The sequence below is a fragment of the Culex quinquefasciatus genome, chromosome 2 (assembly GCF_015732765.1).
Source record: "Culex quinquefasciatus strain JHB chromosome 2, VPISU_Cqui_1.0_pri_paternal, whole genome shotgun sequence".
Taxonomy (NCBI): Eukaryota; Metazoa; Arthropoda; class Insecta; order Diptera; family Culicidae; genus Culex; species Culex quinquefasciatus.
Genome location: NC_051862.1, coordinates 118,540,203 through 118,567,591, shown reverse-complemented (window position 1 = coordinate 118,567,591; position 27,389 = coordinate 118,540,203). Strand labels below are relative to the sequence as shown.

General features: G+C 37.1%; 1 protein-coding gene across 5 annotated transcripts in view; it reads right to left on the bottom strand.

Annotated features, from left to right (window-relative positions):
- Positions 1-27,389, bottom strand: part of LOC6032431 (uncharacterized protein PB18E9.04c) — a 265,877-nt gene that overhangs the window by 71,580 nt on the left and 166,908 nt on the right. For all 5 annotated transcript variants that reach the window (XM_038250173.1, XM_038250172.1, XM_038250176.1 and 2 more), the window contains exons 4-6: positions 26,972-27,133; positions 21,749-21,886; positions 5,250-5,529 (exon numbers count right to left, since the gene is read on the bottom strand). In XM_038250173.1, the coding sequence (XP_038106101.1) occupies positions 5,250-5,529; positions 21,749-21,886; positions 26,972-27,133 (580 nt within the window). The remainder of the gene's footprint in view (positions 1-5,249; positions 5,530-21,748; positions 21,887-26,971; positions 27,134-27,389) is intronic.

Below are 27,389 nucleotides of genomic sequence, written 5' to 3'. Positions count from 1 at the left end.
TCTTATTTTCGTGACGTGTTGTTCTTTTGTTTGTTGACAATTTAAATACGTTTTTAAACATGAAAGTATGCTTTTTTAGAAGACATCAACCACCAAAAAGGATAGAGTGTAGAAAATATTGAAAATAAAAAATCTGTAAAATTAGATAATTTAAATATGTTATGATTTGTCTTAGAAAATCATGAGGATTTTTTTCAGGCAAATTTCACGGGGACTTTAATTTTATACCATTTCACGGAAATTTCATGAACGTCAATAACGTTGAACTAACTCTGAAAATTTTATGTTAAAATTACAGAAGTAACTAGTTATTTTTATTAAATTACAATGTACAGCACAGCAAAAACTTTCTTTTCTCACAAAAAATAAAATTTCCGTCAAAACTTAAATATTTTGCAAGACAACGAATGGCCGTGGCTGACTGGTTACGGTGTTCGCTTTGTAAGTGAATGGTTCTGGGTTCGATGCCCATCTGCTCCCAACGAGAAAGTTTAGAACATAGAAAATTGAAATGATGAACGAAAAATCGCTTGAGGCGGGGTTCGATCCCTCGCCCTTTGGATTGGTAAGCAAAAATGCTAACCACTAGGCCATGACGGCTTGGTGAGCTTGGACTGGAATTAGGACTACTGTTACAGAGAGCGAGTTGTGGCGCTATAACCACGGCAAATAGTGTCCAGGGCATTCGTGGAAATACAATTTCCCATCCCAGAGGGTCTCGGAGTATCAAACCTTCTTAGCATGTTAGCATGGTGCTCCCAACGAATACAACCAAAATCTCGGAGCGTATGATGGTGTGTCCCCACGCTTCTTTCTCCCCTGTCGATTCAGAATTGTGTTGTTGTTCGAACACTCAGTGCTCAAACTCAACCCAATTACGAGTCATCTCTGCGATACGGCTTTACGCAGTAGGCCTGGCCGCTTTAACGCTTGTGATGTTTCAATGCATTCCGATGCAATGGCGCACTACAAATGTTAAAAAATGACAAGAAGAGTGCTAGGTGTCCTCTAACCTAAGGCACTCTCCAGGATCCCTTCGAAAGATTGGCTGCGCTAGGGTCTGATTAGATTAGATTAAATCAGAAACTTAAATATTTTGCAAGACAACTGGACAGATGCATAATGCTTTTTTAAACACCTTTTTCATTCAAATGATGAAACCATGGCTCGATATTTTAATTTTCATACTTTTATTTTATTGCCCCCCTCTCGAACATGGTCAGAGTTGAGGGACATAAACTTCAAAAATATTTGCAACGGCCTAATATAGTAGAAAGTATTCGCTAAATTTATTGTTTTATCTGTTTACATTTGATATAACAGGAACATTTAAATGTAACATCTTGTCCAGCCAAAAAGATTAAAATAAGTTGAATTTTGTACGACATTTTGCCAATTAGATTTTTTAAAAGGTGTTTTACTGACCATAATTGAAAATTCGGCTATTAGGAGGAGAGGGGGTAATATGCACCCCCGGGGCAAAATGCACCCCTTGCTTTTATCGGTATTTGAAAGAATTTTCCGGGTGAAAAATCATAGAAATTGGAGGCTTAACATTGCTAAACCATGCATCGTAGTACAAAAACAGTTTAAGTTATTTGCAAAACTTTAAAATGTTGTGTTTTCATCTAATTTTCATTGAACTTTCATTTTGATTTTTGGACAATATAAAAAGCATTTATTGTTATTGTAAGTGTCGAGGTATATAGTTTTTGCCATAATCTTTATTATTGTGTAGATAGATGAGTCCAAAAACATCAAAAAATGCATTTTTAATTAAATTTTCTGCAAAAAGCATGGTCGGGGTAAAATGCACCGCTGTGAAGCTCCTTTGTAAAAACAGCGGTGTCATCTAGTGGTGACTAGTGAAAACTGCTTTTAGCCGGTGCATTTTGCCCCGTTGTTGTAGTGCATTTCGCTCCAATGTTGCGGTGCATATTGCCCCGCATTGTTGTTTGAAATGAATCAAAAATATTTTTAGATATCTGTTATTTTTAAACAATTTTGAGGTTTTTAAAGACTTTTTTCACTTGGATGACGTTGAATAATAGTTATTTATGAACATCGAACGAAATTCTTTCTATGCCAAATCAAGTATTCCGAGAAAAACGCGTTTTAGTGTTTGTCACAAAATCTCCGTCAAGGCAATTTCCCATAAGAGTGGCATATTAGCCGTTTGGTTTTTCGCATCGGCAGCCAAGTCAAAACACTATTTCAGTAAAATTCAAGTTTCAGAAGATGCGTTGGAACATCCTCTACCACCTGGTGCTAATAACTCCATTTTGCCAAAAGTGGATATTTGCCGTTTTTTCAATGTTGGGCATTGTACACTGTATTAAAAATCAAAATCAGAACAAAGATCAAAAAAGTGTTTTTTTTTGCAATTTACACGGAAACTATTCACTCAATAAATCCAATTTTGTCAAATTGTTATCACCGCAAATTGATATTAATACATTTATTTAGTTTCTTAAGAAACACTGATATTGATGCTCTAAATAACAACTTATTTTCTGAATATTTTTTACTTATTCAATGGAATTATATTTTTCATATTCTGATTGCCGGCTCCTCAAGTCAATGATATATTGACAGGGAAGAGAGTGTAACTACTGAATGTTACTCTTACATGAACGTTTGCACTTTAATTTAAAAAAAAAATCAATTTGAAAAAAACTATCAAAATTTACTTATTCAGTCAACTTTAACGGGTTTTGGTTGGAAAGGCTTGTTAGTCCAACTGCCTACCAGCGACTCCACCGAGGCAGGACCCAGGGAGACGACTCCTACACCTGGACTGAGCTAACGACCTAACCTCTAGGTTAGACCGGGGCCAACATGTACTTCCCCGTCCGACGGAAGGTGTTATCATACAAACCTCGTCTCAAAATTTGCCATTCTGGGATCGAAACCAGGCCGACTGGGTGAGAGGCAACCACGCTTACCCTTACACCACGGGTCCCGGTGGTAAAACCCCTTACATTTTTGATCATTCGAAAAAAGACGTATTTTTCAATAATTTGCAGCTTGAAATGATGATTATTTGGAAATTTGGTGTCAACGAGAATTTCTGTACAATTTGACATCCGATTTGATGACTTACTCAAAATCGTGCAAACGTATTTTCATAAAATGAAAATCCAAAAATAGCTTAAAACCTATGTAATTTTCCGTTACCCAACAATACAAAAGTGGGACATGCCATTGGAATGTGCAACAACCTAGAGGGGTCATTGTTTACATATAGAACCAATTTTTTTTTAGATTTTGTGAGATTTTGTGAGAGCAGACAAGAAAAACAAAAAAATGTATATAAGTATGGGTAACTTATAACCAGTGTAATAGAAAAAGCCATCAACTGATAAAATCTGCACCAATATATCAGAGAGTATATTGTAGTACCTAAAACTTACATCATGAGAAAACTAATAAAACCATATATCTATAATATTTTTTGCATCTGCTTAAGCTTAACAATTACTATTAAGCAAATCAGGATTTTACACAAGTTCCTGCGAGTTCAATGAAAAGCTAGCTGTTGTAATTACAATCCCACAGGGCCCCAGAATTTTCTACCTTGTGGCAACAACACGTCAAAGGATCTTGAAATGTACGTGACATTTCGGAAATGGAACAGTTTGGCAGACCCACCAGAGGGCCTCTGGGTGATGAGCCTTCTAACCTCAAACCATATGGAAGGCGTCAACCAATCATCTATTATTCAGCATGACCTAGAGGTAGGTACAGAGATATGTGGCACATTTTCACCCTTTTAGGCTATACGGTTTATGTGTGACGACCTGACGACGGTAACATGCAAAAGGGAAACTCCAGGTGATGGCTCACCGGTCCATGTTGGGACGTTCGGGGGGTCAGAATGATTGAGTGAAATCTATCACACAACGTTTTGGCAAACCGAAGTAAACGACACCCAGGGATCGGGGGACCCACCACCAAAAATAAAACCGAGTTAGTACATCCGACTGATGAGATGTACGGAAGGTGTCACCAACAAATAGACAAGGTAAACGCAAAGAGTTTCGTGTCTGAGTTGTTGTTCAGGACGATCTGTTTGTTCTGTGTGGGGAGGGAAGGTGTCAACCTTTCCGGACAAACGCGCTCGTGGGGTGGACCCGGCTTGGCGTTGAGACGGAAAGTTTATTATCTGATGTGTGCGAAAATTGATATCTGCCCAACCGTGACCTTTTATTTTTAACCACATGATGTCGTCCCCTTTTTTGTTGTCCAGGTACGTTACAGCTTCAAACTGTTGCTGCTTCGTTCGTTCTTGTAGCAGCGGGGTAGGATGGAGGCTCGTAAAAGCATCATTTTGTTTGAAGGACATAAAATTTTCATTTTCCTCCCACGAATGATAAAAATTGGCTGAAATCACAAAGGACATGTGAGCGTTGTCATGCGGTAAATTTGAATGGTGTGCGACTTTTTTGAAGGTTTGTGTGACAATGATAATTGGTTAATTTTTTTATAGCAAGTTTTTTACGTTGATAAACTTGAACTCAAAAGCATAAATATTTCGTTCCTTCATTCTATAGGTATGATAACAAAAATCGCATCTCGTTTACGTCAGTTAATTTTTAAATTAGAAAATTGAATGTTTGAAATTGCTGTTATTGTTCAATTCGTTCCCATTCCATTCCATTCCATTCCATTCCATTCCATTCCATTCCATTCCATTCCATTCCATTCCATTCCATTCCATTCCATTCCATTCCATTCCATTCCATTCCATTCCATTCCATTCCATTCCATTCCATTCCATTCCATTCCATTCCATTCCATTCCATTCCATTCCATTCCATTCCATTCCATTCCATTCCATTCCATTCCATTCCATTCCATTCCATTCCATTCCATTCCATTCCATTCCATTCCATTCCATTCCATTCCATTCCATTCCATTCCATTCCATTCCATTCCATTCCATTCCATTCCATTCCATTCCATTCCATTCCATTCCATTCCATTCCATTCCATTCCACCGATTTTGCTCATATTTGGCCCAGAGTCCTAAAATAGCCCAAGGAACAATATTCAGCTTGTGGAGCGAGGTTTTGAGAAAAAGTCCCATATTCTGGGCACCCTAGTGTTGCATCATAATCTATTTCGGAACAATTATTTCTTTAACTAAGGCACTAAGGCAAGAGTAAGAAAAATGAAAAAAAAAAAACTTACAAAAATTGCTGTTATTGTGAAAACTAAATATTCAAAATGTCAAATCCTCAACTCACCAGTGTTGTTTGTGTGGGACTTTTGGCGATCACGGTATTATCGTTCGAGGAAGGCTTTTCACTCGAGCTGGTGCTCGAATCGTTGTTTCGAACGAGATTTCGCGTTCGCCATTCACTACTGCTACTGTGATTATGATGCTGCTGGATGTTAATCCTTTTAGGGCTAGTCGTAGTGCTGCTACTGTGCACTGGGCTGCGAATGTTGTTGCTACTGCTGCTGCTGCCACCAGTACTGTTGGTACTGTTCGTCCTGTGCGTGGGCGACGTAGTGGGGGAGATTCTGGAAATAAAGTTGAATGAAATTGGTTCGTTAGAAATCGGAAAAATCTCACTTGAATTATAAATCTCCCCTCCCCCCCCCTAATAATGCTCATAATTCAGAAGAACGCAATCGAATGCATAAAATAACGCAAAATACGACCGCAGTCAACATAACTCAAACACAAACACGGAGAGCATATTTCTGCGTGAATCAAGGCCGAGATAAAAGAGAAATTTATCCCGCAACCAAGGGCTGCGGGAATAATTTACGATAAACTTTCCCTTGGATAAATCAAGACCAAATCCTTTGCCGCTAGCGGATTCTTGAAAGTGATTCTCTGGAGAACCTTTTACTTTTTGTTGTTATTTGGTTGTTTTCTACTTTTCAAACCTCTGCCATTTCCCGTTACGTAACTGTAAAAAATCATAAAATGTACACGGAGAGACTGTGCCCAGAAATTTTAACAATTAAAATTGTTGATTTTATTTTGGTAAATTTTAACAAAAACGTACTTGTCACTGCCAATTTTCAGTTAAATTAACCAAAATTCAGCATTACTTTAATAACCTGTTTGTTGAAAATGCTAAAGGCAAGAAGCTAACAGATTTCCCGAATTCGCATGAACGTGCTCGACTATTAGCTTTGGTTTTAGGAAAATCAAAAATTTTGTTGGTTGAATATAATTAACAATTGTATAAATATTTAAAAGACGAACTTGGGTTTGTTTACGTCTGTAATTTGAAGTCAGGATTTGAACGAGAGCAGTCGATTTGTTGAGTTTGTGTTGTTAATTATAAAGTGAGAGGATGTGAAAGGTGAAAGTTACACTATTTGGCTAATATTGAAGTGGCAAATCAAAGTGTTGCATCTGGGGAGGTAGAATTGGTGAGTAGGTGTGTTGATGATTTCTTTGCAGGTGATAAACTATGAAGAGCAAGAGGACGACCTTCGCCATAAGGACCTCTAATGCGAGTGAGTTGAACACGTTATAAGAATGTTTGATGGAAAGAGAGGGCAGTAGAAGGGAGATGCGGGCCAACTCTTAACGGATAGAGCAGCCCGGGCAAATTTATCAAAATTTTGGCTAATCCAAGTAAGTACACCCAAAGTTAAAGAACGAGAGGATAGTCCTCACGAAAAGAAACGTGAGGAAAGTGCTATTTAGCGAGAGTATATTCCTCTCGCGTGTTCATTCGTTCATTGGAACAGTTCATCCTATTGAGTGGCTTTTATGGACAAATGACTGCCACTTAGTCACCGAACCATTGTGGCCCATACGGCAAAGGCACGGTTCAATATGCCGAAGGTCTTGGGTTCGAGTCTCGGTACCGGTACTTTTTTTTTGATAGATAAACTTTTTTTGAAGATGAACCCATGAGTAAAGTACTCTCGGTAGTTTCGGGATTTATCCTCTCGGTCCGCACACAGTACCATTTTACTACCGAATCGTGTCCTTTATCCTCTCGTATGCCGATGTCCAATTCTGGGTGTATTAGTCTTTTTAAAAATCTGAAAATTGCTCGCATTTCCGTAAAACTTCATCAATTCCAACTCTCATAGTTGCAATCGAAAGGTCTTTTGAAGCCCTTCAAAATGTGTCATAGACATCCAGTATTAGTTTAATTTTTCTCATAGCTTTTGCAAATTACTTTTAAAAATTGATTTTTTTAAAACCTTAATATCTTTTTGCAACAGCCTCCAACACCCATACTCTTATAGGTCAAAAGTTAGGGAATTTCATGGACTATAAGCCTACGGTATTAACTTTTTGGCCAATCGCAGTTTTTCTCATAGTTTTTCGATATTTCTATAACAAACATTTTACAATGTTAGTTTTGCCCTGTAGGCTTTCATAACGGCACTTTTTGGTCTCATTTTTCCGTATTCGGAATCCTCGGAAAATTTCACGTTAGTTAGAAGTATTGGAGTTGTAAATTTGATTGGAAAAATGCAATTTAGAATGAAGTAAAATATTTTTAACAATTTGTTGGAATAGGGGTAAAACAGGTTTTCGCCTACAGCATTTGACGTATTGATCATAGGATAAACAAGATCTAACTTTTTTACAAAAAATGTTTTTTTAAAAATTATTTTCTTAATCAAATTTATAACTCCAATACTTCTAACTAACATGAAATTTTTCAAGGATTCCAAATATGTCAAAATTGAGACCAAAAAGTGTCTAGAAAGTCTAGAACAAACCGAGCAATATTTACAAAAACTGCCTCTTAAATGATGAATTGAATATTTTATTTGTAAATTTATGTACGTAATCCTGTTTAAAACTAATTAAAATGGTTAATGCCAAATACAAATGTCTGATTTTTTTTATTAATTAAAAAATATGATGAAAAGTTGCATAAAACACAGAGAATTACTCTGTGGTTGGAAAATTCTTTCCTCTGTCTTTTTCCAGTAACTTCCAGAGGTTTTACGGTGGTACGCAAGAGTTTTCCCCCTCCTCTTCTTTCTCGGATGCTGGAAAATGGCAACCAGACGAATGCATCTGAATTTTAACTCTCATTCAGCACTTTGCAGAGATGTTGGTTTCCCTCGAAATGTACCGCCGATAAAAGCACTGTCAAATGAAAGCTTATTTTACTGCTCTGCTCTCATGAAGCAGTCAGTTCTTATCGATTATTTCAATTAATTCAGCTTCCTCGTTCTCACTTTGGCAGCGCCAGTATTCGCCGGCTTTCCAAAAGTGTGGATGATTACGTGTGTTTTTTTTCCCGTCCTCCCAAAAAGGGGGTGGTGTTTTCAAGCTGCTTCGAAAGCTCAAACAAAGAAAAAGCGTTCTTCTTGTGGATGCAGAAATGTGCAGCGTCGCACACCCAAACACACTCCCGATTAAGGTCGGTCCTCTTTTCCACGCTGCAAATGTTCCGGGTGGTCTGGTCGTCCTCGTCCTAGGGAAAGGCATCGAAACCCGGCAAGAAAAAGTCGTCTGGCAGCGAACATTTTTGCCGTCGCGACGATTTCGATTTTCATCACCGCGCGCGTCCTGCAGGACTTTTATTGTTTGTTTGTCTCGGTTCTTTGTGTGTACGATGCACTCTTTTTTTCTGGAAGGAAGGCTTTGAGAGGAGGAAAATCAGGAAGTGTTATGGTGCAGAGCTTTTTTTTTAAAGAAAAATCGATTTGTTTTTCATAAACAGATTAAAGCATGCTGTCTTTTAAATAATCGTTAATAAGTTGAATTCCTTTTTGATTTAAGACTATAATAATTGCTATACTTTACACGTTTTCGTTGAATTAGGATTTTACGAAATTTGGTACTTCTCGTAAAAACAATTCTTTCTAGGGCGTCCAATTTTCCCGGGTTTTGAATTTCCCGGGAAACGGGAAAAATATTTTTGGAATCCCGGGAATTCCCGGGATCCCGGGAAATTTTTGAATCAGTAATAAAATCTATGTTTCATTATATTTGTTATGTTTTCAAGCTTAAAATCATTGAATTAGCTTAATAATATCAAATGGTTATAATCCTCACTTCAATCTAAACAAAGACGACAGTTTTAAAATAGTCTAAAAGAATTTTTTTTTGTCTTTGTGGTGTTTAGAATTTTATATCAACTACTATTTTTAATTCCAGTATGATTAATCATTTTTTTATTTGCGAATCAAATTACATAATTCTTGAGTTTTTTTTGAAAAGGTCCAATAAGCTTTTGTTTTCCATATGTTTATAGGACCTATTCAAAAAAAAACTTTGGAATTCTTTCATATTTTTTTCTTTTATATATATTTTATATGACATGACTAAAACAGCTAGAAAACAAACAACGACAATAAATAAAATGATACCAGTCAATGTAAAATTTTAGATAAGTTTTGAATTCATTGTTTTATATAAAACATATTTTACAAATTATCTTCAAGTTACTACCGCCAACCGAGGGAAAATCAGAATTACAGTCTAAATAGGTACAGGAGATTTTAGAGCAATACATTTGGAAGAACAAATTGTTTTGTTCTGTTACTGTTTCAACCGAAGTAGTCCAAAACGTCATGCAAATATTTTTTGCTTTAATAGGTGTATTTATTCGTTACATTTGTACGTATTTGCCCTAGATGCCGGTGTTTGATTATAAATAATTTGATATGAGATTTTTTTTTATTTAAAATCGAAAATATACGTAAATATATCCAGTTTTTCAAAAAAAAAAATAAATAATAGAGAAAAAATGTAAAGCACTAGGCATTTTGCGGACCTGGTAATTCAAATTATAATATTTTTTCATTAAATGCCAATTTAATGCTGAGATTTGCTGAATACAAATTTTAATTCATTTTATTGTTCTACTATTTTCACAACCAAATCTGAATTTCCAGACCAAAATATGATTTTTTTTTCAATTTCGGGAATTCCCGGGACAAATTATAAAAAATCCCGGGATTCGGGAATTCCCGGTTTAGGAAAAATCCCGGGATTTTTGTCCCGGGAATTCCCGGGATGGACGCACTAATTCTTTCTGTAATCCTATAAACTTATATCGTCACTTTTTTTTTAAATCTAGGTCCATAAAATCGAAAAAGGCGAATGGAAAATTATGAAAACCAAACATAATTACAAAAGATAACTTTCAGGTGTTGTTATAAGTTATGAAAAACAGCAAACTGACAAAATCAGATAAATGCATGGAATAATTTAAAAAATAAGTAAAGAAAAACATAAAACAAGACAAATTTTGTTCTCTCTTCCTCAATGAGGTAAGGCTATAATCCTGCATTCAAAATGAACCTTTTGACATGAAGCTCTTATATTCGGATGTAAGATTAGTGGACAGAAATATTTTGAATCGTTGAAACGATATTGAAAGACCTTTTTAATTAAACCTAAATATTAAAGATGTGTAAGGCTACCAACTCTTGCTGAGTAAAAATCCGTACATTTTGCCGATATGACACCATGGTATAACAAAAATTGTCAAAGAATTATTTCGATAAATTTGGAATTTGCGAATTAAAAATATAAAAATGTTTCGTTATTACAGCTGACAAATTTCACTTTGCTATCACAGTGCTTACACAAAATAAACCGTGATTTGTAGAATCATTTAAAAATTTGCGAAATGTTATGTTTGTTTTAACGAACAATATCATTCTCAGTGTTTTCACGAAAACATTTCCAGAGAATGCAATTTAAAACACCTTTTCCATGCAACTGTTGAAAGAATGGCTTGTTATTTCAATATTTATATTTTTTATTTTATTTTTGCCCCCACCCCTCGATCCCGGCCAGAGCCGAGGGACAAAAACTTTGAAATTTGTTTGCATTGGCCTTATTGTTAATCAACTTTGAACTGAGAAAAACATGAAAACTATTGATTTAAAATCAAACTGACAGTTAAATAAAAATGTCTAGTAGGCAAAGCTTTGGCCACATAAAAAAAGCATTTTTTTTAAGTTTTTAAAATTTCGTACAAATCCGTATTATGCAAAAAATTCCGTACAAAAATTTCAGCCTGTTAAAAATCCGCGAAGAGAGTCGAAAATCCGTACGGTAAGGAAAAAATCCGTACAGTTGGTAGCCTTAAAGATGTGGGAACGTTGTCCCAAGTTTTGCTCACTTAAGTTATTTTTATGAACTTTCCGAGTTCTAGCATTCTCACTTATCGGTATGAAAGCTACGTCCGGATCCATTATTCGACCTATCGTTAGACAGGTAATTGAGATATCTTCCTAACGAGTCTAGAAGTTTGAAGATCTGGGTAGAACAAGGTTAACTGAAGAGTCTCATTATGGTTTCGGACGAAATTTTCATCAATTTTCTAAATGTATTAGCGATTTCTTTAGAGAGGGTAAACAGATCTTCAAACTTTGTGAATTTATCTGATATTATTTTATTGCATTTAGTTTGAATTATTTAAAGTCATTAAGCTTATTGGGATTATTTGAAATTTTAAATTGTTTAGTGTATTATTTTCTCTACTTCGGGAATTAAATTTTTGGTTAGTTTGATTCAAAATGATCACACAAAATATAAAATGAATTCACCTCACCATCGACACATTGTTTGACTAACAATCAACAGTTCATCCATCTAAAATAAATTTCCACATCGAATCTGTCTGAACGACTGCCCTCCACAGACCTAGTTTCGATATGTCTAAAATTATACCACACAAGAGAACCATTCAATTTGGCAAATTGCTTTTATCACCCAATCGTGCCCCCCCCCCCCAGCCGGGAACTGACCGCTACTGCTCATCATTCATATGTGTGTCAGTGTGGCTTGACGTTTGAAAATTCATATCCACACAACAAAACCACATAAAACAAGGCTCCTTCCCCAGTAGGAAAACCGCAGAAATCTATTAAAATGTTCTATATTCGGTTTGGGAAGCAGCAAACAGCCAGCTATACCCTTGCAGACGATTGGCGACAGAAAAGTAACTGGGCCCACATGGGCTATGAATTCCGGTCTGCTCAAAGGGGTGTGTCCGGTAGGAAAACAATTTTTGCAGAAGTTTTATGACCCATCAAACATTCTTTTTTTAGGGTAACGTAAATTGGAATATGTCGTCTTTCAATCTATGGCTATTTAAAGTTTGTAGTTTCAAATTAAATTTTGTCAGAATAATCAGCATTTTTTCAATCAGGAAAAAAAGTTTTATCTCATCCAAAGTTACCGCAACAATTTGACACTGTATAGGCTCCAACGAGCACATTTCCATTGAAAAAAAAAAAAAGTTGAAATGGGCCACTTCTCATCGTGTGTTTATAGCGATGGTGCCAACGACAACAACGTCGACTTTGTTATCTCCGACAAGTTGATCATATCACTTCTCACCATCAGTTCACTTTCCCAACCCCTTTTTCAAGCCTCCCTCAACAATCTACGTATCGCCATATCGCTCCCTATTCAACTCTTCAGACCCAACTCGAGACAGTTTGCCGGAAGCGAAAAACTAGTTCAGCCCCCTGCATACAGGCTCGGGAAAGGATTGCAGCATGTTAGTGGCAGCAGGATTAAACTGCATTTTTAATCCGTCGTTTGTGACTTTACCAACAACTTCCTTGTTGAGCTTTGTCTGCCATCAGTTTTCGTTTTAATTGAAGAAACACCATACGTATAGTGTAACACAGAGAGATTTTCCCGCCGAAAGCTCCCGCGGCCAGCAGAGAGGCTCAGCAGTAGGCTGTGCTGATCCAAGCAGGCACAGAAAGCGCCCGCGCCAGAACAACTGGGTGGGAACAATGAACTTTGGATAACCCACACAGAAGCGCGGCAGACGTGTAGTAGGCATGATACTTTCAAGCTCTCTGTCACACATAGGAGAAAGGTACCGATATTCAGTGGGGTTTGCTTTGGAGGACTTTCTTTTTGCAATCTTCTCTATGAGTTGAGTTCGAAGCAGGCCTTAATGAAAAATAGTTCCAATATCGGTTATTGGACGGTACTTTGAATGAATTTCGAATGGACTATTAGAAACAAATTAGAAATGTTTAGTTGTCAGTTGTTAGAATTAACGAATTTGGATGCGTAGCAGTTGCTTTTGGTTGGCAAGTGTTAATGTTGTCAAGAAATGAAAGTCACTCACAAATCCTAGTCGCATCCATGGAAATACCTCTTGTTTGAGCAAAAACCAAAGGAAGGCCGAGCAATTCAGAAGTGATTCGGCTCGTAAGCTAGAAGTAAGCATCGAATCACTGACAAATTTGGGATAATGATCGCTCATCTCTTGATTCGACGACTTCTAGAATATCAATCGCCAGAACATGAAAATCGAACTCACATCCATCGACCGATGGGAATAGGTGACTTCCCCCCAACTTTGGGTAGCGCCACCCAATAGTAGTAAATATCACAAAGATATGCAAAAGAGCTTTGCGGCGGCGGCTGGAATTTTTCTGGGTAACAAGGCTCAATCTGCTGCATCCTTCGTCCTCCCGAAAAAAAAAGAAAGTACAAAAAATGGCGCGCCACAAGCTCTCTGGCAGGAGAATTTGGGCCGCCGGGGCTGTGTGCCATCGAGCCGCGGGAAACTAGTCGCGAAGGAAATTGCCATCTGCTGCCATGTGAGACAGAGATACGGGGCGAGAGGGAATCCTGGCGCTACTGGAATACTGGTGTAGTTTAAATATTTGAACATGTGCTTCATGGCTTCAGGGATGAATGGCGCGTCGTCAGCATCGTGTACACGAATGAGGATGCTTCATCATGGGGCACGGCGGCACGTCTGGCGGATCATTGAACTTTACGATGGTACAAATGTGGTGTTAAATCGTTTACAGCCGAATGAGTGGGTGGTGTTTTGGTGGTGCCGCATTAAGGCACATGGAGCTAATTTAAATTGAAAATTAATATAGGGTAAATGAGATTAGACTGTAAGATTGAAAATTGTATTACGAGTTATGGCGAAAATATAAGATATGGTAATGTTCTATAACATTTTATCTAAGTATATGTTAAGATAAGGTTAAAGCGGCCAGACCTACTATGTTATGTTTACCGCAGATAAGAATTTGTGAACGAATCACATTCCACAGACTTTACAAAGGAGGAAGGATGCGTGGACACACCAAACCATACGCTTCACTTTGCTATTTTATAAGAGTTTTGTAGGTAATATGAGTAATATTGTTGAAGTCATCCCATGCTGTGAAACGTTTATGTAAAACATCAAACTAAAAGTTGTTTTATCGTTCGACAAATGTAAAATAAAAGTTTTTTAAGGGATGCAAAAAAAAACATCTTTTTGCATTCCTCACCTCAATGAGGAAAGGCTATAAAATCACTTTAAAAATGAACTTCTTTATTCGACCTCCTAGACCCACCTTCACGTATACCTATCGACTCGTAATCAAATTCTGAACAAATGTCTGTGCGTGTGTCTGGATGTGAGTCCGTGCACCGAAAAATATGCACACGTTTATCTCCGGACTGGCTGACCTGATTTAGACCGTTTTGGTCTCATTCGATCCGTCTTGGGGTCAAGACCCTAGTTAATATTATAAAGTTTAAAAAAGTACTTCAAAAGCTATGCTAAAAAACGATTTTAATTATACTTCGGAAGATTGTAAAAAGGGTGATTTTTGTAAGAAACCTCATCATGCTATATATTGTTAGATAGGTATTTGAAAGACCTTTCCAACGCGTGCAAAAGATTGAAGATCTGACAACCCCATCAAAAGTTATGAGCATTTAAGTGTTATTTATACACTTTTTTGAGGCCGGATCTCAAATATTTTGATGAAAAATTTGTCCGGATCTATCATGCGACCCATCATTGCATAGGTTATCAAAAGACCTTTCTGATTAGCACAAAAGATTGAAGATCTGACAACCCTATCCAAATTTTTAGGTACCGTCAGTAGGGGTGACATTGGGTCTGGGGGTGAGATTGGGTCAAAGTGATTTTTTACGGATTTTACTATTTCTCAGGTTCTTTTCATTGAAACTGAATTCTGTTAAAAGGGTTGTGTAGGGGACATCTTAAGATGACTTCGCTGAAAAAATCTCGTTCCTAGAACAAATCCTGTTATTTTGGCAGCTGTTTAAAGTTGAGGTACGTTTTTGACCAAAAATGACCTCTCGAAAAATCATTTTTCTAATACTTTTGTTAGAATTGCTCGAAAACTACCCAAATGTTTGAAAATCTCCACTTCAAACATTGTAGCATGTCAATACGATTCCCTCGAACAAGAAACACTGTTGGATGACTTGTTTTTACCATATCGTTGTATTTGAGCATCATTTTAGTTTCATTTGACCTAATGTCACCCCCTCTAAGGGGTGAGATTGGGTCAATTTTCAAACTATTGGCATTCAAGGTAGTGTTCATCAAATCCACCATATTTTGGGAAAATGTCAGTAAACTATCTAAGAACAAATCTACGTTGAAAGATATTCGATGTTGTTTAATTGAATTTAATCGGATCTCAGATATTTTGATAAAAATAAGTTTTATTTATACACTTTTTTGATGCTGTGTAGTGTATTCATTTTATGAATGCAAGGAAGGCAACAACCACTAAAAGGTGGATTAAGTATCGTTTTTCAGATCAATTCATATCTTAAAATGCCTAAACGCTTACACTTTTGATATACTTTGGAAAACGAGTTTGAATTATAAATTAAAGTAAAAAAAAAGTTAAGCGGATATTATTTTTTATTGAAAATACCGGAGAAAGTAACAGTTTAAATCGCATTTCAAAAGCTATTATGCAATGACACGTTAAACAAGTACGATCCATATAAAAAGTGTTCCGACTTGGCCTGGGAGTTCCTTGACCAAAATTTATTGTTTTGTTTGGCAATAGCCAAGTAAGGGTCGTTAATAAAAGACGTTTTTCAACGATTTTCATAAACCACATTTTTGCAAAAATCATATCTCCGAATCAAGCTAAGCTCTCCATGTTGCAAAGAAAAATCTAACAAGTTGGGTTTTTAATCAAAAATACCAAGACGTTTTCGAAACAAAATTGAATTGAGTTGTGTTTGAATAGAAAAAAATCTATATTATGAGCACTTTGACAGGCTCTTTGATCCCATAAATAAGAGTTAGTTTTAAATTAACTTAGATTCTATTAACTTTTTTTTTGCAATAAATAATGAGTCTCAAAAAAAAAAAAAAAAAATCTTCACTTATCCCCGGCACATTTGATTGTTTGAATCCTTATTTGCGTTTAATCAAGCCATTTGCCTGATGGTTTACTTCCCTAACATAACCGGCTAAAGTAAAGTTGGGTGCCACCATGATGGATGGGTGGGAAAACGACGTTCAAACAAGGGAGTAGGGTGGAGGTTGAAAGTGTTGTGTTTTTCGCAGCCATAAAAGTTCCAGGGAAAGCGTGCGCGTCGGGGCGGTCGGTTGCTGGAATGGGGTAATTTGATAGGACTCTGTCACGGCATGTTGTAAAATTGTCAACAATCGGTGCCTTGGCGGCTCGGCCAGGCTCTTTGGGGTGGTGGTTTATTGTGATTGGAATCACGATTTACGACGACAGCGGTGGGCGCTAGATGGCCATTCTAACGCGCACCCGGCGATGATTCCTGGGAATTGACTGCTAATTTGCCTCTGGTTCAGTTGGTTTCGATTGGGATTTAGAGCTTTCATAAGGATTTGCGTTTTTTATGGTTTCTCGATTGAGCGTCCGATTGGAACTTGATCTGAGAGATAAATTCTACAGCTTATGAAGAATGTTACACTGAATGTCATACAAGTATTTGTTGGACTGAGTTCTTGTCAGTGCATCCTAACTCACCCTCATTTAAATTCCAAGCCTTCGCAAGCTGTTGAATTGCCTTCACCATGTGCTCAGCAAACATATCATATCTACAATGTCTCAAATTTCACGGCCAGACCAAGGAATCGGCAAGCTGTCTGATTTACTGTGCACACCGGTTGTAGTTGACTCCGTTCGGTCCCTTCCGGGACGCCGAGGGTTGATCCAGACGGAAGTGGATGGTCACGACGACGAAAGTCATGTTTAAATAGGTGTGTGAGTCGTAAATAAATGGGGGAATGCTTTCAATCCTTTCGCGTTAGAACAACACCGGTTTTAAACCGGCGGCGGTTGTCGGAAGCTGGCTTGTGTGTGTTTGTGTACAACACGAGTTCTGATTCAGATTTGCACCGTGTGCCACGGCCAGGTCGGTAAACTATGAATGCCAGTCAAGAACGGAAATCGAAACTGGCGTTTCTACACACTCACACACACATGCTCCGGTAGCTGAGGTCGGATTATTATTCATGAATGACACAGGATGTCTGTTTGAGGAACAGCTATGAGGTTACCGCTGGAGGCATCTTGTATGTTTATGTGGTATGTTTCAGTTTCAATGTTTGAAATATTTCTGGTTGTATGTTGCCTTATCAGGAGCAACGCAGTTGATTACGGCATGCTTGAGAGAAAAAAAAACAGTTGGGGCTCAAAACAATTTTATCGGATACATTAGAGTAATTCTTTAAATTCCCAAAAAAAATATAGGAAAAATGTTTAACACAATTGTACGTTTCCACATGCTAAATATATCTGCTTTTCTCCTGTAGTTGGAATTTCAATCACGTTTTCCAGAGTCGTATGCATTTTTTAGAGAAAAAATCAATAAATTGATCTGCTAGATATAAATCTCTGTAGTAAAACAATTCTTCATAGATATTTGGAAATTTTTAGTACCGTCAAAAGAAATGACATTGGGTCTGGCGGTGAGACTGAGTCATACAAATTTCTGCCGATGGTAAATAATTCCTAGTTATTCAGGTTTACTTTGTTTTCCGAAAAAAATCATGCTCATGGCATTTTTCAAATCTCAGATTTTCAGGATCAGGAATGATCAGTGATGCGGTGGCTGTGGGGACGCGCAGTCCTGTTTTTTCGTGTTATTTTTCGTCTTTTTTGTGTCGCTGTTCGAGTGAGTGCATAATTGGCAAAGGGAGCGCGTGGTCGTAAAAAAATATTCGGAGTGAAAAGTGATGTTTTGTGATTTTCAAAGCCCTTCCTATATCATCGTTGATCGGAAGGCACGGCGTCGGGTGGACTGTGTTTAAATTTTTCGAATAAGGTTTTATTTTTTTGCGGTGAAAAAGCTATTTCTATATAATGATCGAAAGACGCACTGACAATTTGGATCGTCGAGTTATTAGTGGAGCAAAATAACTGTGTGATTTTGTGCATTAATCAGAAAGACCTTCCCATAGCATCGTTGCTCGGAAGGCTCGCCGACGGGTCTGTTATGAAAGTCCTCCCAATAGCGTCGTAGCTCGGGAGGCATCGAAAAGCCAATAACTTATCCTACTAACCAAAAAAAAAAATTAATCATGTGATGCTTGAAGGAGATGCTGTGGATTCAACGGTCTCAAGCGGTATCAACAAGTAAATAGCGAAAAACTATGTGCTTGATGAGTCTGCAACTTCAACTATCGGACTAACATTCCTCCCTTTCGTTGAACTGCAGGCTTCTTGGGAGGGCGCCGGTATTGACTAATAAAGTAGGGATCTTCAGAGGTTAAACAGTGAACGGATGGTTGGCTCCCACTGATCATTTTTGATTCATTGTTTAACTTCAGCTGATCCGTCAATAACGGAGTAGCAGCTCATTGGCAGTCAACCATGCTCATGCTCATGCTCTCAGATTTTCAGGATCAGGAATTTCATAATAGAGTAATTTTTGCTGAAAGCGGACCACTATTATCTACACAAGGTGTTCAAAAATCAAAAAGCATGGAAGAAACCACGTTTGGTTGGTTGAATTTGTACTCCCCTCGATGTTCTTTTTTTACTTAAGCGCGCTTATAAAAATGCTAATAACTTTGCAAAATCTTGATGTTTTAAGGTGTTGTATAAAGAGCCGGTTTCGTAAAAATTGTAATTTTTGGAATGTGTCAAAATGAGCTAAAATTTGGTCAATCTATGATTTCAGAGGGTAGCATCTTATTTCGAAAATATCGGAAAATTTCACGAATGTTTCATATTTTAACATTGAAAATCGAACTATTAGTTGCTGAGAAATCGACATTAAAAAATGGTGGGTTGTTTGGGTGAGACTTATAAAACATTAAAGTTCCTGTTTTTTATTTTTTGCATGGCAATATCTCAGCAACTAAGGGTCGCATCAACAAAATTAAAAAAAGCTAAGTATAGAGAATTTTTTCAGCTCTTCAAAAAATATTTTTTTTCAAAAATCAGCAAACATGGGCTCTGATTTTGAAAAATGAATAACTCCGAACAAATTCAAAAAAGTTATCTATAAATTGCCATAACTTGAAAACGTTGCACTTTATCAAAATTTCACTAAAGGTGCATATTTGCTTTTGCATCGAAAAATTAAGTTGAAAAATGTTTGCGGCCAATATTTTAATTTTTTTAAATCAATATTGATTCAAAAATTCATAAAGATTTCTGGAAATTCTGGAAATTTCAGAAAAGTGGGCATTTGATGTCCCCTAAAACATATCAGAAAATATAGAAAAAATATGTTATGCAAAACAAGTTTTAGTGAAGTGAAATTAAAAACTAACTTAATCCACCTATGTGGTTGATGCCTTCCTCACCTTTTACCAAAAATGGGTATATGAGTGGTTTCATCATTTTTTTAGATCCAGAAAAAAAAGAACACAATGTATAACTTATGTGGTAATAACTCGATACAGGGTTGTCAGTTCTTCAATGCTTTGGACTCATTGGAAAGGCCTTTCGATTACCTAACCAACGATGGGTCGGATGATTGATCCGGACATAGTTTACATACATTTAAGTGAGATCCGGCTTCAAAAAAGTACATAAATATCACTTAAGTGATCATAACTCGAGACAGGGTTGCCAGATCTTCAATGTCTTGGACTCATTGAAAAGGCCTTTCAATTACCTAACCAACGATGGGTCGGATGATGGATCCGGACATAGTTTACATACATTTAAGTGAGATCCGGCTTCAAAAAAGTACATAAATATCACTTAAGTGGTCATAACTCGAGACAGGGTTGCCAGATCTTCAATGTTGTGGACTCATTGGAAAGGCCTTACAATTACCTAACCAACGATGGGTCGGATGATGGATCCGGACATAGTTTACATACATTTAAGTGAGATCCGGCTTCAAAAAAGTACATAAATATCACTTAAGTGGTCATAACTCGAGACAGGGTTGCCAGATCTTCAATGTCTTGGACTCATTGGAAAGGCCTTACAATTACCTAACCAACGATGGGTCGGATGATGGATCCGGACATAGTTTACATACATTTAAGTGAGATCCGGCTTCAAAAAAGTACATAAATATCACTTAAGTGGTCATAACTCGAGACAGGGTTGCCAGATCTTCAATGTCTTGGACTCATTGGAAAGGCCTTTCAATTACCTAACCAACGATGGGTCGGATGATGGATCCGGACATCGTTTACATGCATATAATTGAGATCCGGGTATTTGTGAAAACACATTTTTATACATAACTTTTGAACTACTTATCGAAACTTCAAACAATTCAATAGCGATGTATGGGACCCTAAACCAAGTCGAATGCAACTGGTTCGATCAAAATCGGTTCAGCCAGTGCTGAGAAAACTCAGTGAGAATTTTGGTCACATACATACATACACACACACATACACACACACATACACACACACATACACACACACACAGACATTTGTTCAGTTTTCGATTCTGAGTCGATATGTATACATGAAGGTCTAGGAGCTTTTAATAGAAAGTTCATTTTTAGAGCAGGATTATAGCCTTACCTCAGTGAGGAAGGCAAAATAGATTTTTTTTGCCGTGTATCATTTTTTTCAGTGTAGTCCTAATCCATACCTACAATTTTGCCAAATCGTTCAAAAATTCCTTCAAAAGATACAGATTTTTTAATTTTCATGTATCATTTTTGTATGGACTGCTGCCAAATTTGCTATAAATTATATGGAAATTTGCTTTAAATTATATGGACAAAAAATGATGCAAAATGGCTTCTTTGGGCATACCGAAAGCACCAAAAAAGTTTCAACCGGTTTAAAAAATACAAAAATGAAATCAAAAAAAAAAAATTAATCAAACTTTGAAAATATAGGTTCTTACATTTTAATTTATACGTTTTTGGCCAAGGATCAAAATGTACTATCGGTATTTGACCAAAAAATGGATCTGGAATCTTATTTCAGTTTTTGAATGCTATTTGAGTCATATCTTGTTTTTCGTTCACCTCTAATAGATATTTTACTTTTTGGAAAATGTTTTTTCTCTTTCTGACTGTTTACATTATATCAGAAAATCTTGTTCCGTAATTTGATGCGGGCTGGCTCGTTTTATGGGTTACTTAAATAAAAATAAAAACTTTAGAATTTGGAGGAAAAATCGTTTCAAAAGCTAACTTACTCCAAAGGTTTCAAAATATTGTGTGTTTCTTTTTGTTTGCAGAGGATTTTTAATTCATTATATAGATCTTTGAAATAAACTCATGAAAGAGGTAATATTCAATCTTCCAAAATGACACCTTCCAAATTTACATTTTTTTTACTGTGAATATTAAGTATTTTCATGGCAAAAGGTTCAAGTGCCAGGAATGTGCGTGCACTTACGTAAAATATTTTGATATTGAAATTACCACGAAAAGTTATGATAATAAAGTCTATTTAGGCAGATGCAATACGTCATCAACATCCATCACTTCAGCTCTGAGAGTTGATGTTTCAAATAAAGTAGCTTGAAGTAAACATGCCGCACAGGAGGGCAGGAGTACGAAAGGAAAAAAAAGCTCACATATTTCACCCCACCGGCGGAAGGTACCTACCTCGGTAATAAATTGGAAATAATTCGTTCTGCTTCCTCGGGCGACGGGGGTGAATACTTGCCGTCTGGCGGCACCGGAAGTGGCAGTGGGGCTGCATTGGCCTCGTCAGTCGGTTGAAAATCAGGTACGAATTTGGCCCTAGAGAGGAAGAGAGAGGAAGGAAAAATGAGAAAAATCAAGGGATGAAAGAGCAATTGAGGAAAAGTAAACGTAAAGAGTCAGTCGCCGCCAACGTTTTTTGCTCGATCGTTGGACTTTTTTTTTCGTATGTGTATAGTTGATGTATGTATGTATGTGTATGTGGAATTGCTAAATTGCCTCTGATTTCCCAGATTTTTCCACGTCGACAAGAATCGTTGTATCACTTCTCTACTAGCCGGCGATCCCAGTCAGTGGAACACATAATGGGTTGTGTGCCTCGGGATATAACGTCGTCGTCAGTCCATGGACGATTTACTGGAGCAAACAGAAGGATTTGCGAGACTCCATATCCATCATTGGAGTTTACATTCCCATACATTCTGGAGAAGATTTTATTAGCATAGCACTACATATGGAGTCGGGTGGATTACATACTTCTGTGCTTGCGTTACAATCGCTGCCGCGCCAGAATTGGATGCCCCAAAGCAATGTGAAAGTTGAAGGGATCATTCGTACAGACCGTAGATCTACATTTTTTTTATTTATCATGCCCTGGTCCTGAGTTTCCCAGTTGGTGAATTTATCATCAGAATCGACAACATGAAGAATTAAATAGTCCGCGATCAAGACTCCACACTAGTTTTCGGTTGCTTTCTTAAGAATCAAATCGCTAATGAAATGCTTGTTCATTTTGACGGACAACTCTGGCCAGTTTTGATTGTAAGAGAAGGAAAATAGAGAGTGAGTAACTTGGCTAACGGAGCGCATTGGAGACGTAGCCAATTTTTGGTGACAAATAGCCAATTTTTATAGCATTAATATGCTCGTAACTTATCCTAACATGAGGAAGATTCAACGATCTAAAACAGTATTATCCAATAAAGGAAACCTTCCATCACATTGATGCTCAATTCTACAATGATCATAATCACAATTCTACAATGATCATAATCATAAGAAATTCTAAAAAAAATCGCAGTCGATTACAAAGTCATCATTTATCGATGACCCCTGATTGGAAAAGTCAAACCCCCTCCCACCGAGAGGGGTGTTCCCGAGGATAAGATGACGTAACGTGGAATTGAAAATAAATTGATCGGAGATGACTGACCGTAATAAGGGGATTTTTTTTCTTTCCAATCAATCGGTAAATGATTGAACGTTCCCGTAATGGATGATAAAATATGCATTCGAAGGAGTTCCGTCCTTACTCGGTCAGCGGGATATTGGCAACGATTTCCTCCCGAGGAGCAGATTCCCACGCCAAAATCAGATCCTTTTCCGGAGCCATTAAGGTCCCAACCATCAAGCAGTAAAGTGTCACCGTTGATGTCGGGAGTGGCGTCGGGAAGAGACGTTGATAGTCACTTTTTGGGATTAACATGGGACGACGCAAATCGTTCGCGTCTCGCGCTCGCGCCACTTTATTGTCAGTTGAATTAAATTGGGTGACACGTTTTATTACAAAAGGGCGCTCCTTTTGCCCCGCAGACTGATTTTTGTCTTCTTCCTGTTTAACGGAAAAGAACAGAAGTGGCAGACAGAAGTCCATATCTTTAGAGCTGCTCTCTGGACTCGTTGTTGGCGATGTGTTTTGAGAAAGCGTGACACGCTGTAAAGTAATAAAGATGGAACTCTGAGTTTTAAGTACACCCAAAGGGTTATTCAGCAAACCATAAACACAGTCAACTAGGCACGCGGTGCATTTTTTTTTCGTTTGGCCGCATGTTAACTGAATCCAAATTTACGACGGGCCATTTCACGAAACGTTTGTCATGTGTTTGGGTTTGAGATTTGTTCGGGTTGAAATCGTTCTGAAGCAATTTCAAATAGATCAAGGAAGCGTATACATGATTCTTTTACGACTTAAAGAAAAGCTAGCCGTTTATTCAAGGACTTGAAAATTTAAATGCTTCTATACAATTTGTCTCTAAAAAAATGGAAGTATTGCGCCCTGCAGGCGAAACAGTAAGAAAATTGGGTTTTCAATGAGAAATTCCAGCTTAAATCAGGAATTTTTCTGGTACCGTAAAACGGGTTGACTTTGATAGCCGGGGTGACTTTTAAGGTTCTTCCGCAAAATGAAGAGTACAATAAAAATACGTACGGAATTGTTTAGAATCATACTGACCGTGGTGGAGATGTGTTCAAAGTACTCCAAAAAGAACATTTCATAAAATTTTGAAATGTTTAAAAAGTTAGTTAACTATAGTTAAGAAAATGTTGATGAAAGTCATTATTTTAAACTTCTCAAAGTGTCAACGAACAAGATTATGAATCGGAAAACGGAATGAATTTTCGGATTCCTTAGACAATTTTCCACTAGGAGAAGGTTAAATAAGTTTGTAAATAATAATGAATCGGAGAGGGTCGGGTACAAAGTACCAGAAAAAATCCTGATTTGAGCTGGAATTGCTCTAATACATTTTCAATTTTTTTCCATACAAACTTCACCTTCGAGTATCAATTGAGCAATCCTCTATCAATACTTGAAATTGATTTTATTTAAATGTATATGTATACATTGAATTAGGTCAAACTTTAGTTCACCCATATAAGGCTCCATACAATTTTGGCAGCTGTCCATACAAAAATGGTACGCAAATATTCGAAAATCTGTATCTTTTGAAGTAATTTTCTGATCGGCTTGGTTTCTTCTGCAAGTTTGTATTGATGAGGGCTATTCAGAAAAAAGTTAGTACACGGATTTTTGTTTTGCTAATTTTTAATTTTTTTGTTCACGAATGTTTAATTTCCCAAAATCCGTTTTTTATTTATTGATTTTTTTTTTAAAATATTTCTTATTGCGAGATAAAATCACGATTCTCCTTCGTTTCGACTGACAGGAGGTTTAAACTGCCGAACTACCACAGAGTATAAATCTGTAAGTTGAACTGAAATTCCTTGTTGATTTGGCTGTCAACTTGGTTTGTTTTCAATATTTTCCAAAAAGTCGGCCATTCTTCTGTGGTCATTTCAGCGCCCGTGAACTCTAATTATTGACGCCCGCATTTATATGTTTTAGGGAACAAAAAACGCAACTTTTGAGCCAAAGAAAAGTATGGACAATAATTTATGTCTGATGATTTTTTTTTGAAGAACTATGTTTTTTGAAATAATAGGAATTTTACTCGACTATTGTTACTTCAGTTAAATTAAATTAAATAAAATTAAATTTGCAACCGAAAAATACATTACAGATATAGCCACTCAAAGTTTAATTTTAACTGAAAAATTTATGTTTTTTGACTTTTCAAAATAGTGTCCATGGATTGTCTCTTCCTGAAAATATTTTACCGAAAAGTTGATATAATTTCCAATCAAATTGTTTAATAGCCTTGATTGAAGATTGGATTTGATTGCTTAAATAAAACGAATGAAAGAAAAAGATGCAAGGAAATAGAAGTTTTTTAAAAGGCATTTTTTGTAGATTTTGCTCGTGGATGTTTAAAAATTATCATTGTTTATCAATTATTTGCAAAAGCTATGAGAAAAAGTCAAACTAATCCTGGATATTATTCTTTTTGCAACAGCCTCCAACTCCCATACTTCCAAAAGTCAAAAGTAAGGGAATTTCGTTGAAATGTTTTTTTCCTGGAGACATAAATATGAACCAGATCTATAATGCCATTTCGTGGCAATGAAGCTTCAAAGAGTTGCAGACTTTTGAATCCCATACTAATTGATTTTTTTCAATGACTGAACCTAATTAATTCCAGCGACGTGAAGAAAGTACTGGACAGATTTTACCCGTAGATGTAAAAATATAAGAGTTTGACAAAACTTATAAGTAACTCTTCGATTTCCCAAAAAAAAAAAAAAATTTGCGAAATTTCCGGCAAGTTAAATAAATCAAACATTTTTGAAAAAAGTACCATGTGATCAATACGTCAAATTCATGGAATCAAGACTCACATTTCAGAAAAGTCAAATATTCAATATTATGTCCTTTTGAAATAGAGGCAGCACTTGCCGATTAGTTGAAGTTTAGAGTGGCTGTGTATTAAATTCTTTAACATGCTTAATAAATGACGAATCTTGTCGTACTCTTGGGAAAAGTTGTTCCTTGGAACACGAACTATTAGCCCATAAAGATTTTCAAAATATCTTAGGCTTAGTAAACCTAGGGGATCATATCCTGAAATATCGCAAAATTGACCCGGAGTGTACCGGGTGTGCATTTCAAGGGTCAACGTATTTAAAAATATAAAGTAAAACGTTAATCGTTGTCCAAAACATCATTCGATAGATTACAAGAAAAGTTTTCTATTGAAGGTAATTAGATTTGAATAATATTAAGTTGCAATCATGTCGAGACGTGTCAACCATCTATAACTCAACCGGAAATAAATCCTGCAATTTGCCGTTCGCTGATTTCCCATCCTGCAAAACAGCCAGGCCTTATTTCAACATTAGGCTCATTATGCCGTTCATTGCAAAAGTGCTCTTAAGGTGCACTAAATATGAACCCCGTGTGCTGCTCGTGGGGCAGCTGTTACTAACCCAAACACATTCTCACCAACACTTCTCGGACTAAATATGGATGGACGGAACGTGCCCAGGAAAAAAAAAGAACTTTGGGGACGTCGGGTACCCACCCCTCCCAATCCTTGCCCTGTTTGTTGTTGCTGCTAAGGAAGCACTTGGCATTCGGCTCACATTACAATTACGACTGTAAATACATATGTTGCTCTTGAGAGTAGCGCGCCAGGAAAAAGAGGATAATTACACGCTCCCGGACGTGGCTCCCCGGCGAGGCCACAGAGTTTTGTCTTCAATGATTCAAGCTTTAAATAGAACGTTTGCACGTGTGTGCGTGTGAGTGGGTGTGTTGGTGCATTTTGTAAGGAAAACAGTACACAAATAATTTTGCTCGAGAGAGTGAAAAGTTCTGTGTAAATACTAGAGCACTGCAAACAATTTAAATTAAGCGCGTCTTGGGGCAAAAAGTTGAAGGTTTTTTTAATGATGCAATCTTTTAAAAAGGTGTGGAACATTTCACGAGAGGCAGACTTTGCATTACGTAACGTTTCCTCGGTGCATTCATGTGTGGAACAAAAATTATCCCGGAAATCAACCTACCTCCGGCCGTTCATGCTCATGTAACCATCGTCCTCGGACTGGTTGCCCTGGGAGGGGCTGTCCGGTTCCACCGGGTGGGCGTGTATTACCTCGTGCTCCTCTTCAAACTCTGACAGGACCTTGTCCAGCAGTTCCAGCGATTTTTCAACATCATCTGTGGTGCTGTGGAAGAGAGAGAGAGAGAGAGAGCAGAACAAGTGAAGGGAAAATGTGATTAATTTTGTAATCAATTACGACACACACGATGATTGCGATAACGATCCCCCCTGTTGAGGGGAGGGGTGATCCTGTGGGTCCAAGGGAAAATAAGTGCATAGTGTATAGAAATCAAGACTGAGCTCTGATTTGCTGCTCCAAGCTGCAATTGCAGTTGTTTGTTCTTGTCAGATGGAGCATTTGATTTCGAAGGTTTTCCTTA